This window comes from Parambassis ranga, chromosome 5 (assembly GCF_900634625.1).
Source record: "Parambassis ranga chromosome 5, fParRan2.1, whole genome shotgun sequence".
Taxonomy (NCBI): domain Eukaryota; kingdom Metazoa; phylum Chordata; class Actinopteri; family Ambassidae; genus Parambassis; species Parambassis ranga.
The window spans coordinates 18,362,937-18,377,674 of record NC_041026.1 but is presented as its reverse complement, the minus strand read 5'-3'; the positions used below and the strand labels follow the sequence as shown (position 1 = coordinate 18,377,674).

Here is a 14,738-nt window from a genome sequence, read left to right as displayed (position 1 = left end):
ACTGAGGCCTGCAGAAAATTTCAAGTGCCTCAGAACAACTCCAAAGATTGTATCTCTACAGCTGTTGCACATGCATATATGAGGGAGCCAAAGCTGGAAAATAACAACATGCTCCTTCTATCTTAAGCCTTATCAGTCATCTCTTATATAAACTACTGGCTCACAACCACTTTAGCCACCAGTGTTAAAAGTACCCATATATAAACGATCTATAAAAGGTAACTCGCATAGACCTTTCTCTTTCTTGATTTAGATTTGGAACACTAATTTAGTCCTGAATCTTAAAGTTGTGACAGATCAGAACCCCACTATCCTAAACTCAATATTTTACTTTAAAAAAAACTATGCCTGCCATTTTAAACCGCACAAAACTCTGCTATCAAATGCTTGTGACATCATGGACAGATAAAGGTTATGCGGAATTGAACAAAGAAAGAAATCCATCCCCGACCTGCTTGTGTTAGCAGGCTCAGATGAACAGTGCAAATTAAAGTTTCTGTTCATGTGCAAATCCTGACATTACAAAATTCCTGACTACACTATGAATACTGAAAGGCTGATTACAGTTTTCAATCAATGTTTGTGCTGCTTTCTAAATCTTCATAAACGCTTTCCCTTGAAGCAAACGCTTTTGAAATATGCTTAAAGGAATTCCTCGGGGCAAAACAGCCTCTGGCAGACAGCCTACACTCTTCCTTCAGGCCTCTGTGTTGTAGTGACACACAAGCCTGGAGCTTTGTCTTTGACTCTCATAGTAACCAGTGTAGTTATAGCCTTAAATCAAGTTGTTTGTTCTGCTAAACTGTGCTCTTGCCTGCTATGACAGAAATGTGTCTTATCTGCATGGAAGAATGCTCACCGGTGTGGACAAAGAAAGGCAAGTGACTCTTTCCATCACTGCTGATCTTTGGAGACAGCGTGGAGCTCTGTGGGATCTGCATCTCTGCACTGACATTACGAGGCTCCTGAGTGGAAACTGCATTTACGTCTGTGGGTTTCTTCTCCACTTTGACTAAATGTTCATCACCAGTGCTTGCTGGTACAGTGGCTCCTCTAACTGTAGGTTTCCCTTCTCCTTTCACTTTGGCTGTGGATGCGGGGGTGGGGATTAAAGGCTCTTTGGCCACAGTGCTGTTTGCCTGCTTTCCTTCATTATGAGGTGGAGTCTTGTTTTTTCTCTTCTTATTATCCTCTTCTTCCTCCGGCTCGCCTTCTCTCTCACCCTCCTCGTCCTCCTCTTCGCCCTCACGTGGAGCCTGGTTCTCCTCAGACGGGTTGTCTGTATCAGAGCCCTGAGGTGCTGTCTGCTCAGTGCTGGGCTTTGCAGGCGGGGCGGGTGTATGTGTGGGGTTCTGAGTGGCTTGAGGCGGCTGCGTGGGCCACACAGAACTGGGCAAAGAAGAGAGGACCCCTCCACCAACACCCAAGCCTGCCAGCAAGGTGCTTGTCACCACGGATGCAACTGTAGCCTGGCTGCCGCTAGAGGAAGGGCCCATCCCTGTTGCCATGGAAACTATGGAGAAGTGGATGCCAGACGATGTCCACGTGGAAGAACCGGAACTGATAGGAGCCATGTCTGCTGAGGACGCTGGGGAAATTGTGGGCTAAAGGAAAAGGAAAATCAGAGAAGATGTAGTTACCCGACAGTTACACACAAAGGTCACAAAATGCAAATTTGCACTGCCATCTTCTGGTCAACTAACCATCCCAGTCTTCACAATGCGAGACCCTTCAAAAATTCTTGTTGTATTAGCTGCAAAACAAATGTAGGAGAAAGAGAAATCATTTATGAATACACATGTGCAAAGTCCATAACAACTGAATGGCTGGGTGGATTTGACCATGTACCTCTGAACAACAGTGTTTGGCTGAAATCACTGCGCAGGTCATGCTGACACACTGCCTGCACTCTGAACAGGTACAGGATGTCCGGGGAAACATTAGTGATGATTGCTTTCTGCAAGAGAAAAGACACACACATGTGCAAAGATCATGTAAAATGTGACCAGAATTGTAAATGTAAATGTAATTGCAAATGGATTCAAAGTATAGATGCTATCCCATAAGTTTCAAACTTCATTTCCTGTTTAACTGTGTGTTGGCAGTTTGCAGAGGACTTCATTAAGGCTGTCCTCAGAATGGACATGTGATTGCCTCTGGTGTTGAAGAGCGAGTATTCCAATAAAAGGTGTCCAGAGATAGAAACGGAAAATTGAAATGGAAATGAAGTGGTCAAAATAGGGACTGACGGGAGAGAGCGAGAAGTGGACAGAATGCTGTATTAATGGAGGGTAACTACACAGGCAGAGCTCTACATGGACACAGTAATAACTGTCAGGGAGCCATCTGACATATAATGAAAAATATATAGCCTTGAGGGTGTTAATGGAACATCAAAATACTATGCAAGAACCAACAGATCTACCCCTATAAAAGCAGTTTAAAACCTTACAAGCCAAACACTACAGCAGCTCTATTAGAGACGACGATGTTTAACGTCCCTGTATCTCATATGTCAGCTGTGCTAGAGGACCTTGGGGCGCACGCAGTATGGTTGACAGAGAGCTAAACTGTGAGTAAATGTTGCTGAAAGACACTAGGGAAGGGAGATGGTTTTGTGTTTTAACATCAGACGGAACCATTGCAGCAGGTTTCTTAACAAGCTGCAAGCAAGAGACATGGACTTCTGAGGAGTTAAATAATCTAAAATGGTAGGAAATAAATATTAATTTTAAATCTTAGCTGAGGATGGCATTAATTTAATTTGTGAAGCAGTCCTAGACTGCAGGAGGCCTGATCCAATATTCATTTCAACTTGCTTGTCCATCATTTCTGAGCTTCAGAAGTTAAAGATCCCCTACAGGCACGTTTTAGGACATCGAGTTAAAGATAAGCTGCATGGAATTATAATTTGTACCTGAAATGTTTCTTTTTCGCATCACCAAACAATTCCAAATTCCTCTCTCCTTAAATCTGTGAATATGTAAATCATATTCATTGTTGTGTATATCAGGTGTGAGCCAGAGGTGCACCAGAACTTGCTTAACTAGTTGGGCTGGAAGTTTGATCCCTGGCCCTCAACAAGGTGCTGCACCTCGAAATCTAAGATAGTTCCTTGGTAGATGTGTCTGCCTCTGTTGTTTAGCAGCGTCTTTAAATGTGCACTATTGATCGTGTGAGCTCTGACAATTCAAAGGTCATCATAAGCAGGATTTGTTGGGATGATAGGAAGGAATGATCCTTTCAAGGATTCCTTGACTTTGAGAGAAATTCACTAAATTTTTTGCTTTAAAATTTACTTTATCGAGATCTACTAAAAAACAAGGCAGCAGAAACATGTCAGGTCGACAATGACTGGCAGATCTATCTGCATTTTTTCAGTCAGAAAGTAAAGAAGTGGAGCCAAATATTTTCTGTACTACAATGAAAGCTAAAAATTAACATGAAGTGAACACTTTGTGCAGTGGAGGGGACATCTTTCCTTCAGATTTGTCAATAGTGCAGCAACGATGCCAGATCTCTCTCCAGCTTCCAATGACAATGACAACTGTGTTTACTGAAATGCATGACTAGGCTGGAGGTGGTAGAGCCGCCAGGGAGCTGATCCCGGGGCTCTGAGCTGGTGGGTGAGTGTTTTGCCCCTGCACTGTTTATATCTAAAGAGGCAGTCATGCAGACTATCAAGACAGCTGGGGGTCAGTGGCTTTAAAGAGATGCACAGCTGGGCTTCGGATTCTCACAAATGGAAAGATATGTGACCCGGGGAGGAATGTATAGTGTGGAAACAGAACAGCCCTGTAGGTGCAACCTCCTGCAGTGAGAGGATATACTGTATTTCTGTAGACACATTGGATATTCTCCTTCAGAGATATGAGCTGGAGTGGTAACTTTGTGTTTAAGGGCAGCTGAGCTGAATTATATGATTAGCAGGAGATCTGAAAGACTACACATACACTGCATTTGTTACTCAAAGACGTTAGTGTTCAAAAAGCTGCCTCTGCTGCCTCAAACCAGAACTCAATTATCATTGGCTTCCCCAAAAGTGAAATAAAAGTGGATATATCATTTTGTTGATATTGATTTGTGTGCATTAGCCTTTGACCCAAGTATGCAGAAACACGGAGGCTGACCTGAATTTCAATGAACATAAAATGTTACATTTATGAGAAAGGCCGCAGGTGCATTTGTCAGCACATTACACATATATCAGCTCGACTCGTCAGTCTGTGACAGGCCTCTGCTTCTATTCTTAGACATTTGAGTGACAAGGGAGAGTCTGGGTCCTCATATCAACCAACAGCCACATGCAGAGTTCATCACAACCTGTCACCTCCTATACACACTGTCACTGATCCAGCTGCCCTCTGATCCTGACAGATACATCTGAGCGTCTGCAAGTCAATCAGAGCTGTTTAAACAACAAACACATGAATGCATTTTGCAAAAGATGTAAAGAGGCCTCATGTGAGAAGATGATGATCCTTACCATGCTCTGGTCCCCAGTCTTGGTGAAGGTCTTTTCATCTGCAACATCACGTTTTACCCAGCTGTACGACACCATGTAACTGGTGATGGGTGGGTGGTAGACCGTCAGAGGCCGTTCCCAGCTCACCATCAGCGCCGTCTTATTCAGGGGCTGGATCTTCATGCTCACTGGGGCACTGCTGCACACTGAAGGACCAAAGGGCAAAAAATAAAGAGCCTTTTAGGGTGAGGCAGCATGTAATGAAAACATAAATGACAAAGAAGAAAAAACAGAAGTGTCACTTTATCACTGCCTGAATACAGCAGGGTGAAGATAGAGGGCTGGGATTGTGAGGACAAGTCTTCGTGTCTGTGTGGAAAGATTGCAGGGCTATTCTTACTGACTCCTGCTGACTGTACTCAAAGCCTTTTCCACTTAAGAAATCTCTAGAGGTGTAAGAAAATAAAGTAACTCAATAACAAAACCTCTCCTGAAGGCTTGGCTGAGGTCAGACACTACCTCAGGTTACACTATAGATTGTCAATCTGGACACTTGCATCTTTCTTCTCTGTGCAACAACATCACAAGAGATTCTCGGCTGAATATCAAACAGCCAGATATGGTGCTATTCATGAGGTAAAGATAATGTGGCAACATCCTGTTCATACCTAATTTGCAATTTCCTGTGAGTGGCATCAAACATTGTGCATGAAAAGAATAAAAGATCTGTACGTCAGCCTCTAGGTGGCAGTGCAGGCTGCAGCATGGACACCTACACAGGGACCCATCAATATGGGAGAGGGGACAATCTGGACATGCTTCTCAGAACATCAGGGCAACAGCAATCAAGAACTAGTGTCAAATGATTATGTGCACTCAGAGTTTCTGCCAAATTGAAATTGTCACCACAGTTTTCTCCATTTGCACAGTGACGCTTTGAAGCAAATTATGCAGGATGATATGTGAAAAGAGAGAAAGGGGAGACAGGGTGGAAGGGAATCAGTCAAAGGAACACAGGAGGAAAAAACCTCTGGGGGTGTTGATTAGGTGTGACAGGTGCGAAATGCATTATAACCCCTTGGATGTTCGTTGTCAACTTCAGCAGCTCCACAACAATCAAAAGAAGCTGAAGACGGCAGTGTGGTTTTAGAGCCTGCATCATTACTGTCATCATCCTTTTTATAATCAACTCATGGAACTGGCAGCTAGCAACTCCTGTTTTGCATCTTGCAATATAACACTCCTTCTTGAGATTCTTATGTTCTCATCTACCCACATTATTCATTTTATGAAAACATAATAACATTTTGGTATTCTGAATGTAATCCTCTGAAACTGCAGATGAGGTTTGTTCATCTCAGACTGAAAACAAACAGAGATACAGCATGATGATTTAGTTGCAACATTCTTAACATGCTAGTGACTCTACCTTTTATCTCTGAATATACACACTATAACCTCCAAAAATAAGCCTGATAGAAGATCCACCTCAGCCTCAACACTTCTCAGAACAGAGCATGAATCAAGGGGATGTACTGACTTCTTTGACTTCAACTGAAGTTAAAGCAGCTTTGTGCTGTGATTGTAATGAAGGGGGAAAACAAGAATATCACTGCAAACATACAGAAAACAACACTGAGCATACACTAAAATTGACGGACAGTTACCAAAGCAGTAACAACAATACTTATTACCATTATTATGGTAATGTGTGACTCCTGCTGCAGCTACATAGCAACCAATCCTTTCAGTTTAGTCCCTAAAGCAATACAACACAAATAACTTCAAGCTATCACCTTGGGCTTGATGACAGTAAGCTATATCTGGCCTGCTTGTAAGTAAAAGGCTCTAATTGAAGTGTTTTTTTAGCACTCTAACATGATTGAAAGTTGGTGGAATAATATTGAAAAAGCTCTAGTTTCATGCCTGTACAGTGTGAGAAAATGGACATCAGCTTCATACACATTTGTCAATGCCAAAACAGCCCTCGACAGCTGATTCAACCACGACCACTTTCCATAGATTGAGGGAGCTCAATGTGAGGACACAAAAATGAGCCACACAAACTAATCTGCTATCTGTATTTTTGCATCTGAAAGGTTAACTCTGCTTCTTGGTGATGGAACTTTTAGTTAAGCTGTGGTCCTGGCTGTCCTAACATTTACAAGCCAAGCAGCCGTTTACTGCATGCAGGCACACAACCCTCATCTCACAACCTTGACAGATGTCACCTCTGAACATATGACTGATACCATTTATTTCTTGTGACTTCATCACCTATAGATCCTCGTATCTGAACAAAGAGAAATAGAAACGCTAGACAGGCACAAAGAGAAAATGAGCACAAGGGAGCTGAAAGCAGTGAAAAAAAAAATGGAGAGACACTGTTCCACATTTATTCTGCTTACTGACATAATGCCACAAAAGCAATTTCACAACTTAATTTGTACGGGTCTATTTTAGCTGTGCCACATATTAATGATGATTGCTGATCGGCCCTGTTAGAGTGCTCCAACTTCTTCACAAGCCTTCCCAATCAATTCTCTCTGCCAGACACCAACAACACCACTTTAAGGAGCAGCAGCCTTTCTCATTAGTCTCAATAGTTCCTGTACTGTTCTGTTAAGGCGAGCACAGCAAGATGCAAACATTAAAGAGAAAGACAAACAGAAATACTGTGATCAAGTGCTGCATGAGGTCCACGCTTGATATTAATATGTTCTTTGATAAAGAGTTGTAACACTGGAAGAATGACGTGTGCCTGTTATGTGGTCCTGTTATTTTTAGTGGCCTGTTGATGTGAGCTGAGTACCAATGAATGGTTTCCTGATCTTACGAGCTTCCTAAATGTGCTCCCAAAACTCCCGAGACGCTAATGTTAGCTTAATTAGCTAGTTAGATACGGCTAATAAAATCTGCCACTGTAATTCTGGCAGGCCAAATCAACAGTCGCCAGCCAAAAAGGAGAGGCTTTTGTTCGCTATAATTTGAAATCAAGCACATTGTTTGGATTTTTTGTTAGCTTTTGAATGGAGTGTAACCTTTGCTGAAATCTGACACAACCTTGGCCAACACAGAGTACATTATGTAAAACTAATGCACACTTAACTGTAATATTAATGATCATGTCTTCTGTTTGAAGCAAACAGCGAGAGCTCTCAGTTATTGAAGAGCATAACATCTACTAAGTAATAATTGTAATCATAGGAGCTCTCTGGCGGGGGGGGGTCCACAGGGGGGTGGCATTCTGTAAGGCCTGCCCCTCCAAATGTTCAGATCCTGGGATTATGATTATATAGATTGACACTGTGTCCAAAAGCTGATAGAAACACAAATCTGTGCCCAAAAGCAAAAAAAAAAAAAAAACTGAATGCCTCCTGTGTAATGTAACACATGGATGTACAACAAATACTGTTTTTTTTCTGATGAGCCTTTAAAAGGTCAGAATATCAGCCCCTCCCTGCCAAAACCTCTTTGTCACCCCTTGTGAAACTTTCTGTATCCAGCACTGCTTCCTGGGTTAAACCAATCCCATTACAGCAGTTCCACAGTGAATAGGAAAACATTGCACGGCTCACCTCTTGACGCCTCAGTGCTGATGGGGCTTCCCAGGATCTCAGTCAAATCTTTCTGCCATGCGTCTTTTACAGCCGACTTAAAAACTTCTCTATTGTCCAGGGTTTGCAATGGCCTGAAGTTGTTCCTCAAGTACTCTACAGACTTGACATGGTCCTGTTGCTCCGTTGTAAAGATGGAGTAAAAGGCCTCCAGCTAGATGAAAAGAAACAGAGAAAAGCTATTGAAGCAAATTCAAGTGCCATTGTTACTATGAGTGTGTGTGTGTGTGTGTGTGTGTGGGTGCGACTGTGTGTTAAATATAATATATCATGCAGGACTGCATTTGTATTCACTTGCCAGCAGCTGACTGTTCACAACTGGAGAACGGTATTTGCAAGAAACATTCACACCACAGGCTCCAGCAAGCACATACTTCAATCATCATCCTGGCTACCTGCTGGGCTGTAACTTCTCAATGGGCCAAATTTGTGGCCATTGATTGCCATGAATGATCTCCTGCCGTGCACCGTAATGACTACACATTACAGATACTGTGGAATCAATGTGTCCAATGCATGCTTGGCAAATGAATTACAAGTTCATAAAAGATCTGTGAGCGTCACAAACGCTGTAGAGGTGGTCAATATTCCTGCAGCACAAGTCATTTCTGAACAAAAGATTTGTCCTGTCGCAAGATGATAGAAATTCCACTGAGCCCTGCAAATTTTCCTTCAGCACAGGATGCTCTGGAGGATATGCAGCCGGGTAACCCGAGAATTGTATGTATAAAAGATGCAGCAGAGGACTGTGTATGGGATCAGCAAAAAGCATGGAGCATGATTTGGCGTATATTATCTCTCAAAATCACAAACAGAAAAAATCAGTCAGAGGTAAGACGTTACAGAACACACAGCAGTAAAAGGCTACATATTCTATTAAACATATGTTACAGTAATACTGCAATAACTCAAATTAATGAGCATTTACATTGACAACTTTAATAGTATGATAACCAGCTTCAATGCACAGCAGAGTTCTATTTTAGAGCCTGTAGCTGCCGTCTCAGACCAACAGCATGATATAAGGGCTATCTTACACTTACTATCATTCAAATACCAGTAATTGGCTCCCCCTTCCTGCTTAATCATCCACTACACAGGCAGTTATGGTTTCATATGCAGAGGAGCTGGAGAGGAACAAGGGAAAGGGGAAGAAAGTGGAGCGGCAGATGAGGGGAAAAATTGGCTGTGCATTGACACTGTGGGGCAGCGAGTGATCCACTGACTGAACTCAAATGGGATCTGACTGTGCATGGAGAATATAGATGTGTGTGTGTGTGTGTATATATATATATATATATATATATATATATATATATATGTATGTATGTGTGTGTGTGGATGTACATACCTGTGAGTGGGACAGATACACAGGCCTGGAGAAGATGATCCACTCCACTACCTTGCTGCAGGGCGGTGTGGTCAGAGAGCCGGTGTATCGGTAATAGCTGTCCACTGAGGACGGCAGCAGATCCCTCAAAATGAATGACCGCAGGTTGGTCTCCTTTTCTGGATAAAGCATGAGATCAAAACTTGTCAATACAACAAGGTTGTGTACATCTTCATTTTTAATGCTTGCTAAAAACCTCTGCATATCTGAAGTTACATTTACAACAACATTTACAAGGTTGTTTTATTTCACTCCACCGTGGCATTTTTACTGCTTCCCTGAAACCTCCAGCTGTGGAATAGCAGTAGTTAAAAGTCTCACCGCTTGTTATCACTCTGGCCAGATCTCTGTACTCAGATGGGCTGAGAGAAGAGCAAAGGGAGGGGGGGCATGATAAAATGGTCAGCTCTGACAGCTGATCTGTGGCTGGGTGGTAGCGTGCTCTCTGCACCATGTAACAACTGTGGCATGGGCCTTGGGGATTAAGACAGATCCAAATGATTATGGGATCTGTTCTATCCTCTGATCAGAACCAGGCGAGGCTGTGTAGAAATGCAAAACACAATCAAACCAACAAGCAGGAAGAAGATTTATCTGCGAATACGCTGTGTGTTATGCAAGAGGTTTTTTTTTCCCCTCCTGCATTTTGATGAGAAAAACCTAAATAAAGCTGAATTTATGTCAAATCCAATCTCTCACAGCTCATGACCTTATCTAAAAAGAAACAGAGGTTTGGGGTGTGGTTTGCATTCAGACAGGCACAGGAAGCTTCGCCCCCGTGCCTCATCTGTACTCTGAGTCAAATTCAGTATGCACAGCCTTTCTTCTCTCTGTCTTCAGACAGTGTACGTGCCCTATCGCTCATGGGCCGCCGAGATGCTGATGGATGGATGACTGTGGGATAACGAGCTAGTGGAAAACCAACCATCCTAACAGGGGGGAGGTGAGGAGCATTCAGTAGCTAGCAGGAACACAGTCGAAAAAAAAAAAACCACCACACCCACACCATGGTTCTCTCTGGCTGAACTCTGTGCAGCTGTGCAGCACAGAGTTCAGCCACTTCTGGAGACTATGGAGATTTGTAGGACTACTGTACCCAACAAGTTATCAAGATTACATACAAAAGAAAAGAGGGGCTTGAATAAATTGGGGAAAAACACACACATTGTAGTTGATAACAGACATTGAAATTCCACTGCAAAGTGACCCATTTCTTGACTGTTAGGCCAAATCACATGAGCTCTGGTGGTGTCCTTTGGTGGCAAGCTTTTTCCCCTCACGTGTTTGTCTTCAGCAAGTAAAACAACAAACATCGCTCAATGCTAAAAGGTCACAACCTCGCTAGCATGCAATGCACAACATCAAACCTCCATCTCCAGGAAGTCCTGGGAGTTTAAAGTATAATTAGAATAGATTCACTGAAGCCCAGCAGCTGAAGCTGGTGTTATGAAACCAGCAGTGCAGAGCAATTACTCTATGCTCCTATATAATCCTCATGCATTTACATGTCCTTGTCACTGTACGATTATGCTCACATAAAAACCATCAGTTGTAAAACAAGCCATACGTGTTTGGATTTCACAGTCATGGTAAACATGTGCTTATAAACCGCATAAGGTACGCATGCAGGGATGCCAGGCAGCCGTAATTCAAGACAATATGGCATGAAAAACTCTGCCATGGCACATACAAGGCAGATCGGTCCACAAGAGCATATACGTTTACGGCAAGAGTCAGAATAAAACAGAGGGTTGTCTAATTGAGGCTGAGATGTAATTAATAGCTCTGTCTCTGTGAGTGAAGCTCCTTGGAGGTCTCCTACTGCGGAGCTACATTAGCAGAGAGGCGGTAACTTGCAAATTTTGCCTCCTTTTGAAGTTAAACTCTGCTCATATTTTGTGTTTAGACTAATTTGGGTTTCAAAAAAATGACAATATTTAAGCAGCTGAATGCAAGAAGAGCAATATCTGTTTTCTGAAGGCATGGGAGGAGCACCATGTCGGCGCTGTCAAGATACATTTACCTCTGGCAAAAATCATCTACAGCAGTATCACAGGGATTTGTGAGGGTCAATTGTTTTTTTGAAGATGACACATATACATTCATACAATGTTCTACATGGAACACAGTTTATAAGGGCTTCTTTTTCTCATTACTTACCATGATGCACTACTCCTTTCAATCCCTGGATGATGGGTTCCACAGCAGGGTTGTCTTTTTGGCCCAGCTGCGGGAAATATCCAGAGACAAAGGATTACAAAAGGGATTATGGGACTAGTATATTAATCTAAATAAAATACTCCAAAGACATTTGACACGAACAGCATACAGAAGGGGTGCATACAATAAAAGCAACTTCTGAACAAAACAACATAATCCATCAGTGGTTTTTACGTCTCAGATTTTGTCCATGTATTCAAATTTCACTCGTCTCTCTAAATCATTTAAAAGCAAAGTCTAACAAATTAACTTGAGTAGCAATATTTAATATTTAAGATATACTTAAATGTCCCTTCAGTGCTCACTTTGAGACTGTTTATTCTGCTTTTAATGGTTTGTTTTTGAAGACACTTGAAAACGTGTGTGTGTGTGTAAAGGGCAAAGACTTCATATGTACATATCTTCTTTGACTAATATAATTGTCACTGTAAGAGGATCTCTTAAAATTATAACATTTATAATAGGAGCTAGACAAAAATAAAGTGTGTGTGTATGTGTATGATGCAGTGAGATTAAAACTCCCTTGTTCCAAATGTAATTTTTTGTCCTCCATACAGTCCACTTAGTAGGTCTTTGCTATGGCAAATATCCCTGTGTGGCCCATGACCAACAGTATAGATAACTCCTGGTAAAACAATGTGGGTAAATGCAAAGGTCGTAAAATTATGTGCATGGAGCCACATTAAATGATCCATTTTTAAAAATAATAAATTGTTTTTGCAGAATTTTAAATCCATTGACCCTTTTCATGTAACGGCTGTATCCCTCCCATATTGGTTTCAGCCATGTTTAATTGTTGGTAGTGACTACAAGTGTGGTTATATTATTTAGCCTGGACCTTTATCGCATTCCCAACGTCCTACTTTAAGAGACAAGACTGGACAAAACAGTGTTGGGATGCGGGGACCAATCTTCCCTTGCTCAACATTAATTCAGGTCAGTCAGAGGAGAATAATCGTGTAGAACTGAATGCTGAATGTGGATAATATGCACACCTTAGAGGCCATTAATAGGCCTTTGGGGAGCACAGGAGGAACTCTCCTCATTGATTAGAAATGGTAAATCTGAGCCAATGTGTGTGTGCCAGCTTTAAAAACCCTCACACTGTAAACTGCTATTCAGCGGCTTGTGTATGGTGGTGCTAATTGCGGTAAGCAATAGGGCTGTCAGGACCCAGCGGAGGCATTTAGGTCCTCGTACACACATGGTTCATCACTGTCTGAGAGTAGACCTACATTATAAACACCTGTGTCCCCATTCCAGCCTCCTTCTACTTGCGAACTGACCCTTGCCTATATACTGTTAAGGTGAACGTTAGCAGGCACTGATCACTTGCCATTAATCGCTAAGATATTGATAATAGAAATTAGCATAACACATACAGCGACCCTGGAGCGTTCAGAGCTGCGGTTCTCACTTCATAAATCTCTGAGGCATTGGTACACTTTAAAAGAAATTAGGACCATTCTTGCCCATTAGGAGCTGATGCGTTTGGATCTTCAGGGGACAATTTGTAGTATCGCGGTAAGCAATCTGCCATGTGTCACAGTACAAGAAAAACAATCAGCAACCGGGTAGGAGACAATTTCCTATCACAATATAGGTGCCAAAGATCATTTCTAATAAATATTTATCATTTACTGACCTCAAAAATTACATTTTTCCTTTTTTAAAAAATGGGCTAATTTAATTCCAAACCTCCCCTCGAGTTATAACTGCACCACCATTTGTTCCTGTTGGCTTTGTGTTTGTTCACATTTACTCATCTCCTTGGTTTGCTTCTAACAGCTTATAGAGAGCACTATTTAAGTACATGCTGTCATTTTATATGCCTGTGAGAAGGGATATTTTTTAATCACATGTGCATTGCGTGAAAATGCTTTAGTTTAAATTATAATGACAAAGAAACACTTTCACGCAATACAAAAACAATTAATTGTTTTCCTTTGGGTGGGACTTAATTGCATTTTGTCTCTTAGCTCAAGAGTGAAGGATGAATATATTTGCCTAAAACTGAGACTGAATGGCTTTTTTTTTATACAAACAGGCAGGCACAGCAGCACGCTGACACAATACAATATAAACTATTAATTGTTTTTCTTTGGGTGGGACTTGCATTTTTCCTCTGAGCTTCAGGAGGAGTCATGTAAATTCTAATTTCCAAGACATTGACAAACTCTTTAAATATTTAAATAAATAATTATATCTTAAAATATTCACATCAAGTTGGATTTCATAGGAACTTTTAGCTTGTAGGCACGCTTACATTTGGCAATGTGCACAACCTAAAAATACATCTGAGGCTGGCATTTGTTCAAAAATCCAAGTACTGAACAAAGTGGAAAAAATGTAACCACTGATATCACACGCCGGGAAAAAGTCAGAGGGTCACTCAAGTTTTTACACTTTGTCTCGAGGGGAAATTAACGTGTCAAATATTATGCCAATTCCTCCAATACTTAGAATGAGTGTTGTATTCTTGGATACTTTACCTCAAAGAAGACTGACATGGCTGCAATGATGCGCCTTTCTTTGATGGCAGCATGGAGACTGTCAAAGTCATCAGAATTGTAAAGGTAGATCTGCATCTGGGATGAGAAACAGAGCATACAAAGCTTGAAAAAGTGGACAAGGAGAATGAACAGTCCTGTCATCAATCATTTGGACACAGTGCTGAGGAGCTGATGAAAAGCTGTTTTGAGGGGCATAAAAGAGGGTGTATTTATCACTCCTATAAATCTCCCATAATCTGTGTCATTCCTTTTTGTGTGCTGCCACTCCTGGAGGATGCTGGAGAAATACAGCATCCCATTCCTTGGGGCGACTGTCCTCACAGTCACGAGGAGAAAAGAAGAAGGAACATGCTTTTTTTTCCTTCCCTTGTGCTGAGATCTAACAGAATGGCATGCTTCTAATCATTGCTCCCAATTACCTTAAATCACCCACAACACTTCGTCTGATTTCACAAGTAAGCTTCAGACGAGTGTGTATAATGTGGAACCATCGTACACAGAATACATCATATACCTGTCACAGGGTCAGTTTT

General features: G+C 41.7%; 1 protein-coding gene across 2 annotated transcripts in view; it reads right to left on the bottom strand.

Moving 5' to 3' along the window:
* The window catches only part of ca16b (carbonic anhydrase XVI b), a 90,691-nt gene that overhangs the window by 14,751 nt on the left and 61,202 nt on the right, over window positions 1-14,738 (bottom strand). For both annotated transcript variants that reach the window (XM_028405667.1, XM_028405668.1), the window contains exons 5-12: window positions 14,185-14,280; window positions 11,633-11,699; window positions 9,434-9,591; window positions 8,044-8,236; window positions 4,487-4,671; window positions 1,849-1,957; window positions 1,704-1,753; window positions 860-1,604 (exon numbers count right to left, since the gene is read on the bottom strand). In XM_028405667.1, the coding sequence (XP_028261468.1) occupies window positions 860-1,604; window positions 1,704-1,753; window positions 1,849-1,957; window positions 4,487-4,671; window positions 8,044-8,236; window positions 9,434-9,591; window positions 11,633-11,699; window positions 14,185-14,280 (1,603 nt within the window). The remainder of the gene's footprint in view (window positions 1-859; window positions 1,605-1,703; window positions 1,754-1,848; window positions 1,958-4,486; window positions 4,672-8,043; window positions 8,237-9,433; window positions 9,592-11,632; window positions 11,700-14,184; window positions 14,281-14,738) is intronic.